The 23370-nt window shown below is 44.3% G+C and overlaps 1 protein-coding gene across 1 annotated transcript in view; it reads left to right on the plus strand.

Annotated features, from left to right (window-relative positions):
• Positions 1-22324, plus strand: part of TRPC5 (transient receptor potential cation channel subfamily C member 5) — a 141293-nt gene extending 118969 nt beyond the window's left edge. Inside the window, exons 7-10 of the mRNA XM_087860260.1 lie at positions 16856-17059; positions 17304-17345; positions 18350-18439; positions 21632-22324. Of these exons, the coding sequence (XP_087716386.1) occupies positions 16856-17059; positions 17304-17345; positions 18350-18439; positions 21632-22324 (1029 nt within the window). The remainder of the gene's footprint in view (positions 1-16855; positions 17060-17303; positions 17346-18349; positions 18440-21631) is intronic.
• The last annotated feature ends 1046 nt before the right edge of the window (positions 22325-23370 follow it).

Below are 23370 nucleotides of genomic sequence, written 5' to 3' on the forward strand. Positions count from 1 at the left end.
AATGGAAGAGCTCGGATATTTCTTCCACACCCCGAACTCCACTTTTTTTTTTATTATGTTATGTTAGTCACCATACAGTACATCATTAGTTTTTGATGTAGTGTTCCATGATTCATTACTTGCGTATAACACCCAGTGCTCCATGCAATACGCACCCTCCTTAATACCCATCACCGGGCTACCCTATCCCCCCTCCCCCCTCCCCTCTAAAACCCTCAGTTTGTTTCCCAGAGTCCATAGTCTCTCATGCCAAACCCCATTTTTTTGTGGTACCACCAGCAGTAGCTATATTTCTCACGGGGCTCATCTCTAACAACCACCAGGCATCCCCTCTCTCCTTGGCCCTAGCTTTTGCAAGGCATCCCCATCTTGGCTCTAGCTCCCCCCAGATAGCCTGTCTCTGGGCTCTGGTAACACCACTCACCACCTCTTCCAGTAGTTCTTCCAACTCTAGGGATAAGGGGGGCTTCCTGTTGTTGCTGAGGTGACAACTCTCTGAGCTGTCTCACTGTCCTGTTTGGCTTCTTATCTCTTCCATCATCGACATACTAATCCCTGTTTTAAATTTTCTACTTGAAAGACCTAGAGTGATTTCCATCTGTCTGGCTGTACCCAACCTATCCATACCTCTCTGATTAGGTTGTTGTGGGGATGGTTTATGAAGGACAGATGGGGCTGAGACTTGAAGGTCAAATTTGGAAAGACAGAAAAGGGGGGATAGCTTTCAGATCTCATTTCTGTCAGGGAAATAGTTTGCACACCAGCAAGGATCGGCCCTGTGTTGATTGAAGGCACCAAGGGTGTAGGAGATGGCCTCATTCTTTTCTGCTTCCTCTTCTTTGATTTCCCATGAAAATACCTTCAAATGGGGGGCACCTGGGTGGCTTGGTCGGTTAAGTGTCTGCCTTCAGCTCAGGTCATGATCCCAGGGTCCCGGGATCAAGCCCCAGGTCAGGCTCTCTGTTCAGTGGGGAGCCTGTTTCTCCCTCTCCCTCTGCATGCCACTCCCCTTGCTTGTGCTCTCTCTCTATCAAATAAATAAAATATTTTTAAAAAGTAAAAGAAAATATCTTCAAATGGGAATAATGTCCTCCCTGTGCCATTAGGGAATACACCCCAGCAATGAAGAGAAGCATGTAGGGGAATCCTATCTCTAGGAGCTGGATGACAAAGTTCAGAGCCTACCTTTAGAAAAATAATTTTAAAAGATGAGGGCTGCTCTTATGGCTTCTCACATCCCCATTCTGAGTCTTTATACTGCTGTCCACCTGGCTCAGCATAGCACCCAGGGCTAACTGCCTTGCCTCGTGTGGACCTTACCTTGGACAAGCCCTTTGCTTCCACCTCTAGGCCCAAGCTGAGCTCTTTCTCAGACCCTAAGGCTCAGAGAAATCAGTAATAAGTATGCAATGAATATCTAGCACACAAACAGCCTTTATTAATCTGATAGGCATTCAACTGTTTCCAGTTTATTATCATTATAACTACCATCAATAATAACTACCATGTACGGAGCACTTATTATATGCCAGATATGATACAAAGCACTTTTTATACACATTTTCTCATTAAATTTTTACAACAACCTTGTGAGGCAGGTACTATTATTAATTCAATTTTATAGGTGAGGAAACTGAGGCACAGAGCTCAGAGTGACTTACCCAAGGGCACACTCTTAATAAGGGCACTGGCAGGTGTGTCTAATCCTAAGTAATCACAGTACTATACCCACCCCTTTCCCTGCCTGCATTCCAACCCCCCAGACCTGGATGCACTCCCCCCACCCCACCCCACACCCAACCTTGGACTCCCTCAGCTTTATCCTTCTACTTGAGTCACTGACTCTGTCTCCTGACTTCTAACCAGAAGGATAACCTCTAAGGAGACTTTCCCTTGGTTCTAGAGACTAAGTGCCTTCCATTTCCCTGAGCAGAGATTCCCTACCCCCCCCAACACACACACACACACACACACACACACACACACACACACACACACAAACACACATGCTGGCTCTTTTTTTCCTCTTTTTCTCCTTTAGTGTGCCTGTGCGCACTTCAAACTTCCAGTTTCTTCTTAGCTCTGCCCTGAATACTGCCAGCCTCCTCACTGAGCAATCACACAACCCACCTGAGATAATCACACCCACAAAGGGTAAAAAGTTCAGTGCTCTCAAGTTCATTTGCATGACAAGAATTCCTCATTCAACTTACACATCCTGCCTTGGGACCTCTCAAGCTGTCGCTTCCCAGTGAGCTCTTGCAGGCCGAAAGCCTCTCTTGAAAGTACATCCTCACAAGCGAGTGGACTTCATGGAAGTCGAGAAGAAGAGCATTCTCTCCGCTGACGCTGCAGGGGGCACCAAAGGCTGACTTTTCACATCTCCGCGTCTTGCCCGGGCCTGGCCTTCCCCCTGCTGGTCTAACACAGAAATGGATTCCTCCGTCACTCTGCGTCAAGGCCTACTCATGGTTTTGGCAGCCAGCTGTCTGAGAGCCCGCATCTGCTGAGGACGAGAGATCTTCTCCTCAAAATGCTGAGGGTATACTGTGGCAGGTCTCTGCTGAGCAGCAGTCTCGGCTTCCAACAGCAGCAGCAGCCTTTGATACCCGCTGCTACCTGGTAATGATTTTGGTCACCAACAAAGATGGGGGTGGGGGGTGGGAAGAAGGCAACGAAGGGAAGTGGGTTTCCTTGCCCGGTGCCGAAAGGCAACCAGACAGGGCGAATGGCCACACTGCTCCTCTGCATTCCAGATTCTCCTGTCCTGGATGTTCAGCAGGAATATCAGTAGTTGTCATGGTGGCTCTTATCTTGGGTGACTGAAACCAGACAAGACCAAGTATGCAAGTGACAGGAAGGGCTTAATGCCCCAAGAATCCCTCTGTCCATCTGCTGGCTGATGTCCTTGACTCTTTCACCCATTCCTTTAACAATAAATACCTCTTGGATGGATAAATGAATATACTTAACAAATATTTATTGAGAGACTACACCGTACTACACTACATTCTTGTCACTGGGGACACAATAGGTGACAGGTGAACAGGACAGACCCCTGTTCTCATGGGGTCGACAGTCACAGAGCCACAGTTTCAAATTTCACTCTTTGCATTTCATTTCTTCCTTGAAGACTGCCCTTAACCTTTTCGGGGTCATGGACTGCTTTGATCATCTGTTGAACGTGGACAAGAAAAATGCATATATGAGCAGGCATGATCAAATTTAGCATAAAATCTCAGAGGATTCACAAACCTCCTCCCACTGTCATCCAGAAATCCCTGACCTGTCCCCAGTTAGCATGCAAATACTGGTTCAGCTGTTAGGAGGTCACTTGTGATTCAGTGTAACTGAATCTGATCCCTTACTGAGACCAGGTTTGCATATGGGGCCAAGCAAGTGAGACAGACCATGAGGGAATTGTACCTGAAGACTGGGGAAGGGATACCAACAAGGAAAAGAGATTAGAGGCACTGAAGGAAAATGTCATCAGCACCACAGCTTTGCAAATGATCAGGTCTGTGCAACAGTCCCCAAGCCAAAGGTGCCTTCAGCCACTCTGTAAAATAACAACCGTCAATGGATGATCTGTGTCCATAACAATGACTGTGATTGTATTTCCAACGATTTCAGAGCTGAGACTCGGGAAGAATTGTTCCTCGTGGAAGACCTGGCCCCCCTATGGACTGGTCTCTGAATGCTCTCTTCATAGGCCACAAATCATATTTGTGGACAAGTCAAAGGCCCATGGCCCAAAGGTTGTTGTTGGGAAATGGGGCTCTTCTTGGCTTGTGCTCACGATCATCGTTCTGGGCACCAGGAGTCAGTTGACTAGAAAGCTAAGTGGTACAAATGATCTTTGATTTCTGAGCAGTTGAGGTTTAGAAACTAAATGTGAGCTCAGAGTGATTAATATGAATAAGGCCGCTCTCCTCTTCCTGTGGTCCTCAGAGCCCTGTGTTGTAGCCCAAATCCATGTAAGAGACAGCACAGGCCAGGAGGTGTCCTTTAGCTACAGCAAAGAAGTCACAATACGCAGAAGGAGCATCAGAGGCCACACCCGGCTGCATTACTCTGCCTTTCACTCGAGGCCTGACAGCAAAGTTACATTACATCAGCTGTCAAAGTAAATTTGTTTTTGATGGAAAGAGAAAAACAGAGATCTAAGAGTAAAACTGAAGAGAAAGGGTCATTTTATTTCTTTCTTATCCTCTTTTCTTCTGTCACAGGATTCTGCTTTTTCCTCTGTCCTCTTTCCCAATTTCCTCTGGGGGTTTGACCTTATAAAGTACCTGGGGCTATAAAATTGTGAGCTCATCACAAAAGCTTTATGACAAATATATTTATCTCAAAGCTGCTCTTAATAAATGCGGCGTATCCGGAAGCTCCCATAGTTAAAGAAAAGAAAGCATTCTAGATCCCCTCATTCATTAGAAAATCAACATTGTAAAAGAAGGTTTGAACTATTAGAATTAGAATCCTCTCAACTAACTCCACCAAAATTGCCATTGGCCTCACCCTAAAGATTCCTGAAGGTACAAAGAAGTTTCTAGCACCCAATAAGTCTTCTAGGAGATTTTGCTACAGGGCTTTTCTCTTAACACCTCATTTCCCACATTTCCTACAGGAAAACTAACTAATGCAAAATACTTTCATGCTGGAGTCCCTCCTTCCTTAACCAGGATATGGTGTCTGACACATAGTAGGTTCTCACTTAATATCTATTGAATAAATGAGCAAATTCATGAATTCCTAATGCATGTGACAAAATATTTTAAAGTGTGAAGACAGAGCAACTGACAAAGCTGACCAAAGCTAAGCTCTTTGTCCTCTAGTTCAGGGGATGGCCAAATTTTTTCTATAAAGCGGCAAATAGTGAATATTTGAGGCTTTGCGGACTATAAGATCTCTGTCACTACTATCTAATTCTGCTATAATAACACAAAAGAAGCCATAGAAATACATAAATAAATGGGCATGACTGTGTGCCAATAAAACTTTCTTTACAGGTGCAGAAATTTGAAATTCATATAATTTCTGTGCAAAAAATATTACTCTTCTTTTGATGTCTTTTCAATCACTTAGAAATGTAACAACCACTCTTAGTTCTCAGGCTGTTCAAAACCAAGTGGCAGGCCAGATCAGGCCTGCACACCATTGTTTGCCTATTGCTATTCTAGTTGTTTCCATTTATATCTCTTTTCTACCTTTGTAGACTGAGGCTCTATGAAGACAGAGGCTCTGCTTTAGGTTTTCTTTATATTCCCCTGCTGCTTAGTAACATGTGGGACACATCATAGGTACTCAACACATACTTTTTCACTGATCGACAGGCAGAAGCTTGAGGAAATCCCCGATCTATAGTTTGTCGACCATGTTTTAAAAAATGGCATAACGTGGATTTATATCCACTGCAAGTGTTTGGTGTTTGGAGATGAATACATTTCTATGGCAATGGGTGGAAGCATTATCTGACTGAAAAGAAATCTGCCTACATGATGGATTTCATAATTATAGTAACAGCACTTTATACTTCCCAAAGCACATTTGCATATATTGTCTTATTTGATCCTCATGAGCACGTTTGAGTGTAGGCAATATAATCTGCATGTTACGGATGAGGAAACAGGCTTCCAAAGGTTGAGACTTGACCGGGGCTACATGGCAAGTTTGTTCATTCATTAATTCATTCTTTCTACAAGGACTTGAGAGGCGGCCATAGGCAAGCAATTAGGTCAAGGTGAATACAGGGCCAATGACTCCTCAGGTGATGTTAAGAAGCAATCCAGAAAATAGAAATGTGCCCTGGAGTGGCACCGGGGTGGCTCAGTGGGTTCAGTATCTGCCTTCAGCTCAGGTCATGATCCCGGGGTCCTGGGATCGAGCCCCACGTCTGGCTTCCTGCTCAGTGGGGTGGGGGTGGCTGCTTCTCCCTCTGCTCCTCCTCACCCTGCTCATACTCTGTCCCTCTCTCTCTCAAATAAATAACATTTTAAAAAAAGAAGAAGTAGGAAGATGTGTGATCTAGAGAGTTCAAAGTAAAGTCCTGACAAGCGAGGCAGAGGGGGATGGACAAGTAAATTTTCCCATGCCCACATGACCAGACACACCTCTCTCTTCTGCCCAGGCTCAGAAATGGAAGCCCTGACTGAATTAGTCCTGGTTATTTCTGAAAACTGCAGGGTGAGCTCAGCCAACCACAGCCCTCACCACCCTCTGATTGTTTCTGTCCTCTGAAGGGAAAAGGCAGCCGTATTCCCCAAATGAAAGATACAGGCAAGCGGAACGATCTGTGTCTCCTTTCAATTTACATTTGTGGAGACCCCCAGAAAAGGTGACAGTTCAGTGAGCTTCAGGACCACCATGTCTGCTGTGAATGGTGTTGCCAGAATTGTGCAGTGTGCAACCTATACAGCTGAATGCAAGAGCCCCGCAAAGATAGCTTCAGAAGCAGAAAAAGCTGAAGGAAACAAGTGGAAAAGAAACCTGGGCCAACAGAGGCCTGGCCAACTATGTAGTGGGATCTGAGTCTTCAAAATCTCAGAGCCTGACCATCAGGCTCTGTCTCTGCACTGTTTGCAGGTACCTTTCTGACACACAGGACTCAACTTGCTGCATATTGTGAAATCCCACTCAGTGCACTTCCCAAAGAGATAGTACACCGTAGCGCCTTAGTGGTTAAGAGCTTGGGTCCTAGGGGCGCCTGGGTGGCTCAGTTGGTTAAGCATCTGCCTTTGGTTCAGGTCATGATCTTGGGGTCCTGGGATCGAGCCCCACATCCTTGGGCTCCCTGCTCGGCGAAGGAGTCTGCTTTTCCCTCTCCCTCTGCCCCTCCCACATGTGTGTGGCATGTTTGCATGCTCTCTCTCTCTCAAATAAATAAATAAAATCTTAAAAAAAAAAAAAAAGAGCTTGGGTCCTAGCGTCAACCCAACCCAAACTGGAATTGTGGTCCACCAGTTTCTAGCGACATGTCCTTAGACACGTCTCTTGACTTTGGTGAGCCTTATTTATAAGGAAATAGTAATAGAACCTACCTCAGTAGGCTGTAATGAAGAACCAATAAGGTGATACGCTTGAAAATATTCCTGATGCTCCCTTCACAGACATATCTGCCTTTGACCTCCACTGAATTCCTTCTACAAAAATCTGTCGTAGGGGCATCTGGGTGGCTCAATGAGTTAAGCATCCAACTGTTGGTCCGGACTCAGGTCGTGATCTCAGGGTTGTGAGATCAAGCCCCACATCGGGCTCCATGCTGGGCATGGAGTCTGCTTAACATTCTGTCTTTCTCCCTCTCTCTCTGCCCCCCCCCAGCTGTTCACAGGCTCTCTCTCTCTCTAAAAAAAAAAAATCTGTTGTACACCCACTCTATGCCAGGCGCTAGGATTGCAGTAGTAAAGAAGACAAAAGTTTCTAACCTTAATGGGCTTTCCTTCTAGTGGGGAGCCTAAGAATAAGTGAAGAGGGACAAGTCCATTAAAGTGACTTGTGATCGTTGGTGTGAGAGAACAGAGAAAGGTGCTTTGAGGAAAAGCCCACTCTAAATTTCTTGTTCAAGGAAAGTCTCTTTGAGGAAGTGATATTTGAGCTGAGAACTGACAGGTGAGAATAAGTCAGCCTACTTTCCTGACTAGGAAAAAATACAATTAAAACGTAAATAGAAAAAAAATTTTCCCCAAATTCCTCCTCTTTTACCCTGGTGGTTATATCTTGAGTCATTCTATGGAAACTCTTGGAGAAGTAAAGCTTCGAGTTGCCAATTTAATTGGGGATGTGAGAGAGGCCCTAAGGAGCCCACTGGGTATTGGTGAGCCCATACTCAAGGCTCAGAGACACTCTCTCTCAAATAAATAAGTAAATAAAATCTTTAAAAAAAAGAAGAAGAAGAAGAAGGGCTAGCAGGAGGTGAGGAGCAGGGAATAAGGACACAAGAAGGTCAGGCTACCGGGAGCTTCTGATGGGGATGGGGTGTGGCCAGATGTTCCAGATGTTTCCAGACTTTATGCCACTGAATCCTGTTTGAGCCTTATCCACATAGATAGTAAGTAAACCAAGTAAGTGGCCAATATGAGTGGAAGGAATGGGTCAGAAGACTCAGATTCTAAATGTGCTTTACCACTCACTAGATGTGTGACCCTTAAGAAGTAATTGCTCTCTCCAGACCTCATTCCTCACACACAAAATTACAACCGGTGTACTGGCAACTGCACAGGGTGGATCTGAGAATCAAATGAGAAAATGTGAAAAGTGCTTAGAAAAGCATAAAGCTCTAGGCAAGTGGGAAGTCCTGGCTTGTCTGATGTCCCTTTCCCAGGGGCAAGCTAAAGGTGAAACACTTGGCATTTTATTTTCTGGCCCATTGTGTTTGAACCTGGCCAGAAAGCACTTCCGTAGAGAAGACTGGCTCCAGAAAGCATTAAGAGAGCCCCAGTGCCATGACCGCCAGCACCCCTCTTCAGGATGTAGGGAGGGACAATTCTTCCAGCAACGGAGCTCAGTAGGATCTGAGAGTCCAACCAGAGCTTATTTTCTTTGAGGACCCCTGGAGATATCACAAGAACAATTTTTTTTGCAGTGATAAACTGGAGGCCTAGAGAAAGTAACATGGTTTGTTTCCATATCTACATATTTTAGATTACCCAGAGGCTTGTGTGGTGCTATTCCTCAGCCAAAACTTACTATGCTGGGGGTCTGGGTGGCTCAGTCAGTTGGGCATCTGACTCAACCCAGGTCTCGATCTCAGGGTTATGAGTTCGGGCCCAGTGTGGAGCCTACCTAAACAACAACAACAACAACAACAACAGAACAACAAAAAACTTACCTGTGCTGTGTGCTACTCTACTACGGCCCCACCTTCCCCACATCGTAACAACTGATAATGGGGGCTGTCCACTGGGAAAGAACCACATCCTTAATTTCCAGCATCTAGTTACCCCGAGCCACCCTCTTGTTCCTTTCCCCCCCATTCCCATCCCACCTTGGTGTAGGAGAGGGAGGACAAGAAGGGGAAGATGATTGTAACTGGCAAGATGACAGCAGAGGAGATACTAAGGGATTGCCATCCCAGTGGTTGATTTCACAAAAATTTAGGAACTTAAAACTGCCTAAATGTCATTCTGAATCTCAGGAGGTAGATGATTTCTTTGAAGGCAGCAGAGTGGGTCAGAGGTGGATCACGGAGGAGGGATTTCCAGTGACCCAGTGCTGTCACCAATTTGTTTGCCAGTTTTCCTGCCATATGCCTTGGAATCAGAGAAACAGAATGACAGTCTACTCTTTGGGACCTGTCTTGTTTTTACGAGTATGCTCGTGTTTCATAGACTAAAGGGTCTCTAAATAAACCCTAGTAATGCTTGTGAGGACCTTGCAGAACCATTTTGGAAGGTGGAAAGTAGATCATTCTGCACCGGATTGATTTGCAGTTGTCTTTTTTTTTTTTTTTCCCTGCCACTTTTATTGTCCTCAGTACAGGAAGAATTGTCCTCCCTACATCCTGACAAGGGATGCTGGCTGTCATGGCACAGGGACTCTCCAGCACCTTCTTATTAGCTAGGCAACACGCATGGACCTTGAGGGCATTATGCTAAGTGAAATAAGTCAGGAAGAGAAAGACAAATATCATATGATCTCACTTATATGTGGAATCTTAAAAAATAAAACAAAAAAAACTCATAGAAAAAGAGATCAGATTTGTGGTCACTGGAGGGGAGATTGGAGGAAGGTGATCAAAAGGCATGAATTTCCAGTTCTAAGATAAGTAAGTACTGGGGATGTAATGTACAACATGAGGACTATAGTTAACGCTACCGGTATATATTGGGGTGTGTGTGTGTGTGTATATATGTGTATTTATGGTATATATTGAAAATCGCTAAGATAATAGATGCTACAATTTCTTATCACAAGGAAAAAAATTTTTTATATCTATATGAGGATGTTAATTACACTTATTGTGGTAAATATATGTAGGTCAAGTCATCATGTTGTACACCTTAAACTTATATGGTGCTATATGTCAATTACATCTCAATGAAACCAAAAGAAAAAAATAATAATTCCACAGTGTTAAACATTATCAGCCTCCCTCACCCCCACCCAAAAGAAAACCCAGAGAGTACCAAGCTTCAAGGACCACCAAATATTCTCCCCAGCACCTTTCAGCTCTTTGGCTGTATTGTGCACACATTAAGATAGGCTAGGGAGATGTCTGGGTGGCTCAGTCGGTTAAGCATCTGCCTTCGGCTCAGGTCTTGATCCCAGGGTCCTGGGACCCCTCCTTGCTCATCTGGGAGCCTGCTTCTCCCTCTGCCTGCCGCTCCCCCTGCTTGTGTGCATGCTCGCTCGTGCTCTCTCTCTCTCTCTGACAAATAAATAAAATCTTTAAAAAAAGAAAGGCTAGGGAACTGCCTTTGTCCCTCCTTTCCCCCACCCTGTATTTCTTCCATAGTAGCCTGATAAGCCAGCTTTGTTCGTATTGCTGGGTGGTCTCATGACATTATCTTCAGGGGTGTACAAACTATATCTACTTCCCACTGTCCCGTCAAGAGAGGGATGGAAGGAGGGTAGCCAAGGGATGATAGGGACTGTTAGGGAGGAGGCAGAGCTGCAGGTCTACTGCTTTGGACTGCCAAACACACCTGAACTAGCAGATAGAATCCCAGAATTAGTGTTTCCAAAAGTGCAGTCAACAACCACCTGCATCAAAATCAGCCAAAGAAGCTTTTTAGACAACGTAGATTCTCGAGCCTCCCATCCCCACAGCATCTTCAGTGTTCGTAGGTCTGAAGCAGGGCCCAGGAATCTGCATTTTGGCAAGCACCCAGGCCAAGTCTAATATGCACTGAAGTTTGAGAACCACTGCTGTTGACAAATCCCAAGTAGTTCATTTGACTTCAATAGCCATGCTCAACAGCTCTACTCTTTCTCATTTTCAGTATTGCCCCTTTCTGGAAAGTTCTTTCTCTCCACCTCTGCCTGCAGAAATCCTGCCGATATTTCAGAGCCCCACTCAAATATAACCTCTTTTGTAGTGCCTTCCCTGCTTTCTGGCCCCCATCTGCAAACAGCTGGGACCGCTCTGGAAGAATGAGAAGGGATAGTGGTCGCTCTCAGTAGTGGAATGTGAGGGGAGTTGAAAGCGTGAGAATGAAGCTAGAGCATGGGTTCTGAGGTTTAGTAGCTGAATTTGTGCACTCAAGCTGAGGTTGTCACAGGGCTGGAAGCTGGGTAACCAGTAAAAGAGTAACACACACCAAGCCCCTCGGTGGTCAGAGCAGTAATTCCAACCACTTAGCAACATAATCACGGAGAAGGATTTGTAGCTGTTTGCTGCCTGGAGAAGGGGTGGGGGAGCATGAGGAGGGACAGACACAATGGCCACCTACCAGACAACTGCATATGTTCAGTAGAGAGATGAACCTGTTTGTAGCACCCACTGAGGGGGATCTTGCAGTTTGAGAAGGGTTAATTGGACTACTGAGGGGGCATCAGTACTAGGGTGCGAGGGACGCTGGGGACAATGGCTGGCAGTGAGTTGGCACTGGAGGAAGGACTCTCTTTTACCCCTGATGTTTTGCGGTGGAGCTTGCGCACTTGAACTGAGGTTGCTACGAGGGCTCTAACGTAGATAAACCGATATCAAAGTCACTCCCAGCAGGCCCCAGAGCAATGGGAACAGGACGTTCGAACCACCCAGCCACCTTGGGAAAGAGGAAGGTGGCCGATTCTTTAGAGACAGGGAACTGACCCCCCTCTAGACCACCGCACATGCGTAGTAAGCTGGAGGTCAGGGCATGGAAGGGAATGGCAATACTCATTATGGGGACTTTCTCTACTTCAGGGCTTCCAAGAGACCTGGACTACTTCCATATTCTGAAGATTCCCGTATATTTTTTTAAACTGAATTCAAACAAAAATGGAGTTACAAAAACCATGATGTATTTTAAATGCTTACATCTTTTTAAAATGGCATTTTTAGCCCCGAGGCAAAACCACAATACAATGTATAGCATTGGGTGAGGTCCAGAAATCTGCATTTTTAATAAATGAACCCTGAATTCTATGAGGAGAAGAAATCACTCCAAGTGAGGTAGGCTTCCCTTGAAATGCCGGGGAAGTGAATTCTCTTACTTCAGTTTGGGGTGTGTTGCTTTCCCCCCATAGGGAAATAGAGCGGGTCTTCTGTCCAAATGAAGTAAGCAGCTACTAGTTAATGTGAAAAAATGCCAAAATATCCCCTTACCCAAAACACCCTCCAACCAGCCTGCCATTGGGTCCAAGATTCCTGGGAGTAGCTTTTCTCCTTAAAGGTTATTATTAGCTCTGCTATGTCTATGCCTGCCACTCTCCGTTTGCATTATGTTATAAAGCTTTCCAATTTGCTAAGGCAAGATGGTTTCTGGCAGGAGATCTAAGAAAGTGCATAAGAATTTGTCAAAAGCTGGTTAGAAATGGGCCTCGTGGTTTGATTGCAAGGAAAATAACCTTGAGCTTGGATTTGTTGAGAAATGTGAAATTGAACAGACATATGCATTTGACCTCGCTGTGGCCATGTGTTCAGAATCTGAGCTAGTCAACAACATTTGAGGATGTGTTCTACAGTTACAGTACATTACACAGGGACAGTGAAAGGAGATAAAATAAAGAGAAGCCCTGTCCTGCTCTACAGGACCTGACAATCTCAAAGGCAATGCATTGGCACACACGTGAACTAGAACACATATGTAAATCTATGTCTCATTAAAAGCATATTATGGGGGCACCTGGGTGGCTCATTTGGTTAAGCGTCTGCCTTCGGCTCAGGTCATCCCTGGGATTGAGTCCCACATCCAGTTCCCTGCTCAGCAGAGACTCTGCTTCTCCCTCTCCCTCTGCCCCTCCCCCATGCTCATGCGCACTCTCTCTCTCACTCTCGCTCTCAAGGAAATAAATAAAATCTTTTTAAAAATTAAAAAAAAAATGAAAGCACATTATGCTTGCACAAAAGTCCTGAAAATTTTGGAAAATATGGAAGAGGAAGAACCACAGCCTGTGGTTGTGTACGTATATCTTACACAAAAGAACCCTCCCAGGGGCTGATCTTGGAGAACGTTCAAAAGTAATAGTTGAGCAGAAAGGGTAGGGCAGAGAGTAGGAGAATGCATACCCACCAAACACTGGAAATAAGCAAAGAAAATGACAATGTCTGATTTGTCCATCACACAAGGTGAAAGGCTAGCCCCATGCAGACGCATAAAAACCTTTTGGACATCATACAATCAGGGAAGTTGTAGACAAGTAAACTACAAAAGCCACAGCTATAATCTTGCAATTCAAATTACATCAAGGATTGAAAATAAAACAGATTTCTACAAGCCAAATCATCTTTTTGTCCCTGTTGTTCACTGCTACAATCCTAACACCTAACGTCTATATATATTTGGTGAATGAGTGAATGTATGAATGAATACTTACTAATCACTTTACAGCACACACGGTTTAATCCTGCCAGGTGCTCTATTATTTCCAGATCTTCAGGTTTCTGGTGTTAATTCCACCACCACTTTTGGACAGTCATCTCTCTCTACCCAGCACCTAGCACAGAGCCTGGAATATAGTAGTTCGCTGCTCAACATAGGAATCAAAGAATGGAGGTTAGGTGGACCATGAATTAATACATGATAAATGAATGGAAGAGCACTGTTGAGACAGTAATTTGCAGTAACCTCTCTGCTAAATTAGTACATAGAAATTCCCAACCTGAGCTCACCTGAGTACTAGGGGCAGTAAATGGTAGCAGTGGGGGTCCTTGAGCTATTTTCAAAATGCTTAGCCACAATCATATCCTCCATCTAAATGGACTAGGGACAGTGAGTGACATTCCTCAGATGAAAGACTGGCTGTTTGGGGCCATCAAAGGGTAAAATGAAGATTCAAGGTTTGTTTCTGGTGTTACGCACTCAGAAATGTAGTGGAAAGAACCCCCATCCTCCTCTGCATGCCAGCTTGCCTACAGCACCATTGTCTCTGAAGGCAGGATTTCAGGGCAGTGATAGTTACTATGCCAATAATTGTGTGCATATATATATGTGCGTGTGTATGCAATTTTTATATTGAAGCGGTCTTAGTCCTGGGTCTCATCAAGGGCATTCAAGTGCTTTTCCAGCATACTCTAATGAATTTGGAGGAAGAAAAAAACCTATATATACTTTTATATGTTTTCAGGTTGACATCTAGATATGTCATGCTAAGAGTTTAAACCATTGCAAATGATGTAATTTCTAGAATAAGGTAAATATTGACATTTAAAATAAAACTATCTGATCACTCATTTAAATGTATTCAATGAAATCTGAAGACCATAGTGATTTGTGACTCATAACCATGTATTTAAAAATTAAATGGCTGGGCACCTGGGTGGCTCAGTCTGTTAAGTGTCTTGCTTTCGGCTCAGGTCATGATCCCAGGGTCCTGGGATTGAGCCCTGCATCGGAAAGAGAGAGAGAGCACAAGCAGGGGGAGCAGCAGAGGGAGAGGGAGAAGCAGGCTCTCTGCTGAGCAGGGAGCCTGATGCAGGACTCAATCCCAGGACCCAAAGGCTTAACCAACTGAGCCACCCAGGTGCCCCAGGCATACTCCCTTTTATTGTGCTTCACAGACACTATGATGTTTTTTACAAATTGAAGGTTTGTGGCAACCCTACATTGAGCAAGTCCACTGGCATGTTGGAAAATGCTTTTTCCAACAGCATTTGCTCACCTTTTGTCTCTGTCTCGCATTTTGGTAATTCTTGCAATATTTCAAACGTATTCATCATTATTCTATTTGTTATGGTGATCTGTGATCAGTGACTATGACTTGCTGAAAGCTCAGATGATGGTTACCATTTTTTGGCAATAAAGTACTTTCTAATTGGGGAGGCTGGGTGGCTTAGTCGGTTAAGCACCCAGGTCTTGATTTCAGCTTAGGTCATGATCTCAGTGTCCTGGGATCAAGCCCCACATCAGGCTCCATGTTCAGCGGGGAGTCTGCTTAAGAATTCTCTCTCTCCTTCTCCCTCTGCCCCTCGCCCCACACTCGCTCGCTCTCTCTAAAATAAATCTTTAAAGTACTTTCTAATTAAAGTACGCACATTGTTGTTTGAACATACTGCTATTGCACACTCAACAGATGACAGTATAATGTAAACGTATCTTTTATATGCACTACAAAACCAAAAATTCATTTGACTTGCTTTATGCGATATTTGCTTTATGCGATATTTGCTTTATTGTGATGGTCTGGAACTGAGACCATGATATCTCCAAGATATGCCTATATATATAAAAAAACTATCAAAGTTCACCTGTAAGAAAACAACATACTAGAAATGGGCAAAGGATCTGAACAGACACCTCACCACAGAGGATATAGAGATATCATGCATCTGAAAAGATGCTCAACATCAGTAGCTATTTGGGAAATGCATCTTAAAATCATAATGAGCTCCAACTACTTCTCTGTCAGAATGGCTAAACTTTAAAAACCTGACATATGGCACTGAGTCATGTATGGTAATGTTGAATCACTGCATCGTACACCTGAAACTAATATAACACTGCGTGTTATCTAACTGGAATTAAAACAAAAACTTGATTAAAAAAATTAAAACCTGGCAAATGCTAAGGAAGTTACAGAGCAAGCGGTGGGAATGCAAAACCACACAGCCACTCAGGAAGACAGTTTGGCAGTTCATTATAAAGTTAAACGTACACTTCGCACATGACTCAACAAGAACACCCTAGCTAGTTAAGCTAGAGAGGTTAAATTTAGGTTCAACAAAAACCTTGTACATGTATGTTCAGAGCAGCTTTAGTCATAATTGCTGAAACTAGAAACACCCAAATGTTCTTCAAGAAGTGAATGAACAAACTTCATCCATATAACAATACATCCATATAATGGAAAACCACTCAGCACTAAAATGGAACATGGATGAATCTCAAAGCCAGTCTCAAAAAGGCTATCTACTGTATGATACCATCTATCTGGTATCTTGGAAGAGGCAAACTAAAGCGATGGAGAATGGAGGGGCACCTGGGTGGCTCAGTTGGTTAAGCGTCTGCCTTCAGCTGCGGTTGTGATCCCTAGGGTCCTGGGATTGAGCCCGTATCGGGCTCCCTACTCAGCGGGGAGCCTGCTTCTCCCCCTCCCTCTGCCTACTGCTCCCCCTGCTTGTGTTCTCTCTCTCTGTGTCAAATAAATAAATAAAAATCTTCTTTAAAAAAAGCATTGGAGAATGAAGCAGTGGTTGCCAGGGGCTAGGGGTTGGGGAGAGATTGATTACAAAGGGGCAACACTAGGGAATTTGGGGAAGGTAGTGGGACTGTTCTGTCTGGAACATGTAAGGATGTCATTTAAAGGGTTCTTCAGGTGCATAAATGGCATCACGGTACACTTTATGTTGCTTTTTTCACTTCCAGGTCTTGGAGCTCTTACAGATGTATGGATAAGCACATATACACATATATATGTTCTATATATAAAATGGTGACAGATCTATATTTGTAATAGCTATACTGCAAGCCATTTTGTGGACATAACATCATTTACTTAAGCAGGCTCCCACTGTTGGATATTTAGGTCGTTGCCAGTTGTTTCGCTATGACAAGCTACAGTGCTACAGTGAACGACCCTGTGGATACATCTTTTTGCAAGTATAATGATCAGATAAATCTCTAAAAGTAGGATTACCGGGTCCTGGGGTATGTGTAATTTGAATTTTTATACCTACTGACAGATTGCCCTCCACAGAAGCAAGCCAAACTTTTAGAATGAGTCATGGGTGCATTTTGCAGTTTCCAATTCCAAATTCTTGAACTTCTCCCTTTCACAGGATCATGCCGATATTGAGTGGAAGTTTGCAAGGACAAAGCTCTGGATGAGTTACTTTGATGAAGGTGGCACCTTGCCACCTCCTTTCAACATCATCCCCAGTCCCAAGTCATTTCTTTACCTTGGCAACTGGTTCAACAACACCTTCTGCCCCAAAAGAGACCCTGATGGCAGACGGAGAAGGCACAACTTGAGAAGCTTTACAGTAAGGCTTTTTAAAATTCCATTTCTTTTTAAACAAAATTGTTTTCTATCTTCCCCCCTGCCCTATCCTTCATGACAGTCCCTGTATTAAACAGCATAAAATCACTCCAACCTACAGAGGCATGGGGGTTTGTCAGACAGGAGCTCCTGTGTTATTCCCCAGCCCTAATATTTAGAAATATATTCGAGTGGATGGGTTGCCGGGAGACCACTGATGTGAGCTCTTTCTCCATTTTCAATTACAGGAACGCCACGCTGACAGTCTGATACAGAATCAACATTATCAGGTAAAGCTCATCCCAGGGACTAAGCAAAATCGTTCTTGGTCAGTTGGTGTGACCTTGGACAAGTCACTTAACCTTGCTGAGCCTTGGTTTCCTCATCTGTTAAATGAGGGTGATATAACTTAACTCACAGGGTTGTTGTGAGAATCGAGTGGTGAGCAACGTATGCATGATCATGTTGTGCGTGTATGTCCAGGCACGTTTAGTGGTACCTACCATCATCACCATTACTGATACAATGTAGAGTGACCACGTGTGTGCCATTCCCAGGAGGCTAAGTAAAAAGAGGCCATCCTGAGGTGCCTGGGTGGCTCAGTCAGTTGGCCTTCTGATTCTTGATTCCGACTCAGGTCATGATCTCAGGGTCGTGGGATCGAGCCCCACGCCAGGCTCTGCGCTCAGTGGGGTGGTGCCTGCTTAGGAATCTCTTTGTCCCTCTCCCTCTGCCCCTCCCCCCTCTCTAAAATAAATAAATAAAATCTTTTTTAAAAAGAGGGATCCCTGTAAAAGAGAAGTGTACATTGACTTTAAGAAAAATATTTGGATTATATAATTAGCAGACATCGAAATCAGCAGACTTCGTGACACCAAAGAATGACTTCGTGACACCAAAGAAAGAGGGAAGAACAACTCTCATCTTACTAGGAGGGTTAAAGTGTAATCCAACCTGAAAGGAAAGGCACTGGCCATGACCATCCAAGGATTATTCCACTCTCATTATTCTATAAATGTGAATCTGTGTTTGCCTTCTTTGTGGGCAGAAGTGTTTCTTGTTGGGTGAATTTGATTTTGCTGACCCACTCTGTCACCACATGTGGACACACAGTCATTCTTCATTTAGTCAATGGACTTAACTGGATTATTGTGGAAAATGATTGGATCCCGGGAGGATTTCCTATTGCAAAGACAGTCGGAGCATGTTTTATTTCTTGACAGTGTTTCTTATTTTACTGAGAGCCTGAGAAGAAAACTGAATGCCCTTTATGTTTTTTTTTTTTAATTTCCAGGAAGTCATCAGGAATTTAGTCAAAAGATATGTGGCTGCTATGATAAGAAATTCCAAAACAAACGAGGGACTAACAGAAGAAAATTTTAAGGTAATCGAATCATGAAGTAGTATAATTTCTCATTTCACATTGTCATTGGGGGCACCTGGGTGGCTCAGTCAGTTAAGCATCCAACTCTTTTTTTTTTAATGTTTTTTTATTATGTTAGTCACCAAACAGTACATCCCTGGTTTCTGATGTAAAGTTCGATGATTCATTAGTTGCGTATAACACCCAGTGCACCATGCAATACGTACCCTCCTTACTACCCATCACCAGCCTATCCCATTCCCCCAGTTTGTTTCTCAGAGTCCATAGTCTCTCACGCTTCATTCCCCCTTCTGATTACCCCCCTTTCTTTATCCCTTTCTTCCCCTACTGATCTTCCTATCTCTTATGTTCCATAGATGAGTGAAACCATATGATAATTGTCTTTCTCTGCTTGACTTATTTCACTTAGCATAATCTCCTCCAGTGCCGTCCATGTTGTAGCAAATGTTGAGAACTCGTTCTTTCTGATAGCTGAGTAATATTCCATTGTATATATGGACCACAATTTCTTAATCCAGTCATCTGTTGAAGGGCATCTCGGTTCCTTCCACGATTTAGCTATTGTGGACAATGCTCTATGAACACTGGGGTGCATATGGCCCTTCTCTTCACTACGTCTGTATCTTTGGGGTAAATACCCAGTATTGCAATGGCTGGGTCATAGGGTAGCTCAATTTTTAACTTTTTAAGGGACCTCCACACTGTTTTCCAGAGTGGCTGTACCAACTTGCATTCCCACCAACAATGTAGGAGGGATCCCCTTTCTCCACATCCTCTCCAGCAATTGCTGTTTCCTGCCTTGTAAATTCTACTTTCTGATTTGATTTCTGGGATTCTCGATACCAGGAAGACATGCTCAGCATGGAGACTGCTTCAGCTTCTCCCTCTCCCTCTGCCCTCCCCCTGCCTGCTCTCGTGTGTGTGTGTGTGTGTGTGTGTGTGTGTGTGTGTGCGCGCACTCTCTCTCTCTCACTCTCGCTCTCTCTCAAAAGAAAAAAAGAATGGTCTGTCATCCAGTCAATGGAGAGATTTCATCAATGTCTGTCACCACAATCAGCTTTATGAACAAAAGAAATTTGTCTTATGCATCCTTTTAATATTCTAGGTGTCTCCCAGTGTAGGAATTGAGGGCTTTAAGTGTTGTGGCAAAGATGTGTGGTGAGGGGCAAGAAAGCAAAAGGAAGATGCCTACAAATGTATAGGCCTTCTTTACTTAAGAGATAATAAGACAAAGACCAACTAATCCATTATTAAATCTAAGATTTAACAAACCTTACCACAAAACATCAAAATTCTCCTAATACTAGCATTAGCCTAAAACAGTGGTTCTCAATCAGGGGCAATTTTTTTCCCTAGGGCACATTTGGCCATGTCTGGAGACATTTGTAGTTGTCACACTGGACGTGTGTGCTAGTGGCATCTAGTGGGTGGAGACCAAGATTGCTACTAAACACCCTACAATGCACAAGACCACCCCCCACAACCAAGATTATCCAGCTAACATGTCAAGTGATTGAGAAACCCTACCTTAGAACACATGTATATTTGCCTTTTTTAAAAAAGATTTCATTTATTTATTTGTGAGAGAGAGCGAGCACAAACAGGGGAAGTGGCAGGCAGAGCAGGCAGAGGGAGAAGCAGACTCCCCGATGAGAAAGGAGCCTGATGCGGGACTCGATCCCAGGACCCCAGGATCATTACCTGAGCTGAAGGCAGATGCTTAACCAACTGAGCCACCCAGGTGTCCACACAAATTTTCTGAGGAACATAAAAAGGCCATTATCCAGGGTGCCTGGATGGCTCAGTTGGTTGAGCCTCCGGCTCTTGGTTTTGGCTCAGGTCATGATCTCAGGGTCATGCGTCAGTCTCCACATTCAGCACAGAGTCTGCTTGGATTTCTCTCTCCCTTTCCCTCTGCCCCTCCTCACTTCCCTCCCTCCCCCTCCCTGTCTCTCTTTCTCTCTCCCTCAAATAAATAAATAAATCTTTTTTTAAAAGGCCATTATCCTAATCCATAGATACAACTCATCTATTGAGGGCCTGCTATGTGCCAAGCATTCCACTGGGTGCTGGGGTACAGTGATGAACAAGATATCACCAGCCCCTACTCTCGCGGAGTGACACACAGACAGTAACAAGAGAAGGTGACAGATGACTGAGTGTTCTGACAGGATAAACACAGGGTGCTGTGGAGACAGAGAGGAAGGACACTCAACTGGGGTCTGGGGAGTCAGGGCAGCTCTTCAGAAGAAGCTGTGTTTAAGCTGAGGCTTGCAGGAGGAGCCAGATAAAGGAGAGTTGCAGAGAAGAGTATTCTAAACAGACAGAACAGCACAGGCAAAGGCCCAGAGGCAAGAGAGAATAGGTCCATGCAGGTGGACAGTAGAGAGCCAGAGGAAAGAGTAGGAAGAGCTGACACGGGGCCTTGAAAGACCTTGTAGTCCTTGGAATGGCATTTCTACTTTTACCCGAGGTCAGTGACAAGTTACTAAAGAGTTTTGAGCAGGGGAGCAATAGGACTCAACTTAAGCTTTTAAAAGGTGGTTTTTAAAGAAGCAATCTAGCATCTAGGCAGCCAGTTAGACATAGAAGACATTTCCTGGGGACGCCTGGGTGGCTCAGTCAGTTAAGCGTCTGCCTTCAGCTCAGGGTCCTGGGATCGAGCCTGCTTCTCTCTCTGCCTGCTGCTCCCCCTGCTTGTGCTCCCTCTCTCTGACAAATAAATAAAATCTTAAAAAAAAGAAGACAACATTTCCTGAGGTCGTGAGTGGACAGGGCTCCCTGTCCTCAAAGAGCAGTCTCTAACCTGACATGTTCCACTTCCCTACTTTTATTTCTTAGGGTCCTAAAGCTTTTCATCTTCCATAGTCTTTCTGTATGCAGATATGCCTATGAGAGCTAGTACCTCAGTTGCTGCTTAGCGCTTTGGCAGGGACAGATCTGTTGGTGTCCTCCTGATAAGCGCCATCTGAAATCAACTTTACAAATTGCCCAATTTTTCCAATGGCTAGCCCTGCCCACAGAATTATATGTTTTTCTTGTGCTGGCATAATGTGAGATTTTGCTGGTAGTCTGGGTACTTTGTGATTTGCCATTAGGCAAAACCTGGAACATTCCGAAGGACACCCAACAAGCCTACCTTGAACTAAAGACCAAGCTTCTCAATGTAACGTGTCTTCTCTCTTGCCCTAGGAATTAAAGCAGGACATCTCCAGCTTTCGATATGAAGTACTTGACCTCTTAGGAAATAGGAAACACTCAAGGAGAAGCTTTTCCACGAGCAGCACTGAATTCTTTCAGAGGGATGATACCAATGATGGCAGCAGCGGGGCTCGGGCGAAATCCAAGAGTGTCTCTTTCAACTTAGGCTGCAAGAAAAAGGCCTGCCATGGGCCACCTCTCATCAGAACCATGCCGAGAGCTGGGGGTGCCCAAGGGAAGTCAAAAGCTGAGTCATCAAGCAAACGGTCCTTCATGGGTCCTTCTCTCAAGAAACTCGGTCTCCTGTTCTCCAAGTTTAACGGTCATAAGTCCGAACCCAGTTCAGAGCCAATGTACACCATTTCGGATGGCATTGCTCAGCAGCACTATATGTGGCAGGACATCAGATATTCTCAGATGGAGAAAGGGAAAGCGGGGGCCTGTTCTCAAAGTGAAATTAACCTCAGTGAGGTAGAATTAGGTGAAGTCCGGGGCGGGGCTGAGAGCAGTGAATGCCCCCTAGCCTGTGCTAGCTCTCTTCGCTGTGCATCCAGCATCTGCTCCTCAAATTCTAAACTTTTAGACTCCTCAGAGGACGTATTTGAAACGTGGGGAGAGGCCTGCGACCTGCTCATGCACAAATGGGGTGATGGACAGGAAGAACAAGTTACAACGCGGCTCTAAGCCAAGCCCCCATCCCCTGTTCTGAAACACAAGAGAAAATTTGTAATTTCCTTGCTCTCAGAGGTGACGTAGAATCTGATTCCCTCTTTGCCCACCCCCCCACCAGAAAGGAGAGTGAAACTCCTAGTATTTTCACTGTCTTTTATAGCCACATTTTCCATTTTTTTGTTCTTGTTAGTATGATTATCATTACTGCTATTATTTGCCTTTTTATGCCTATTAACACGAAGTCCATCTCACAACCAGCTGCAGGGGTGTTTGCCCCGAATCAGCAGAGGTGCAGTCGGGTGCTTTACCCTTTCGCTTTGCTTTTCTTACCCTTGCTTCCTTGAAGCTCCAGGTGCCACTTTGCTACTGTTGCTGCCCCGCAGATTCCCGACCTTCCTCAGGATCTCACGCCGTTTCCCCACGGGGCTGAGGGAGGTGCTCAGCAGTCCCCACCAGCTATCAGATGAGGCAAGCCAACCTGCCTATCTCTGTCGCCCATTCCAGTTCAATGAACAGCATCACAGGCTGAGAACAGACTCCAAAGAATTGTCAGTTTGTGTTTTCTAGGTAGAACTGGTCTTCTTGTTTTTGTTTTTAAACACAACTTCTCCTTATCGTGGGGGCTGTTGAGTGTTTTGTTTCAAAAAGATGTGTTAGTTTCCCCAGTGTGTGCCAGTGAATATTTACCACGTAGTACGTGTCCTATCTAATAAGTTAGTGAATTCCTTTCCTGTGTTTGTGTGTTTCAGTTGACTTACTACCTTTCAAAATGTGATAGTATCGAAATTAGTATTTAGGACATGTGTTTTTAAGAACTTCTACTGCGCTCTAACCAGTAGTCGCTACATCTCATACATCGGCAAGAAAAATAATTAGCTGGTACATTTATAGTTTTAATCATCATTGCTGTCAAAAGCATTTCTAAGGCGAAAGTCTGGGTTTGAAAATATTTTTTTATCAGAAAAATAACATCTTGCTGAGGTGTCGAAATCCGAAAAGAGCACCTTCATTTTAATTAATTGCATTCTGATGAAAAAACAATTTTAGGTCTAGATAAC

This window comes from Ursus americanus, chromosome X (assembly GCF_024610735.1).
Source record: "Ursus americanus isolate L20-20 chromosome X, mUrsAme1.1.p, whole genome shotgun sequence".
Taxonomy (NCBI): Eukaryota; Metazoa; Chordata; class Mammalia; order Carnivora; family Ursidae; genus Ursus; species Ursus americanus.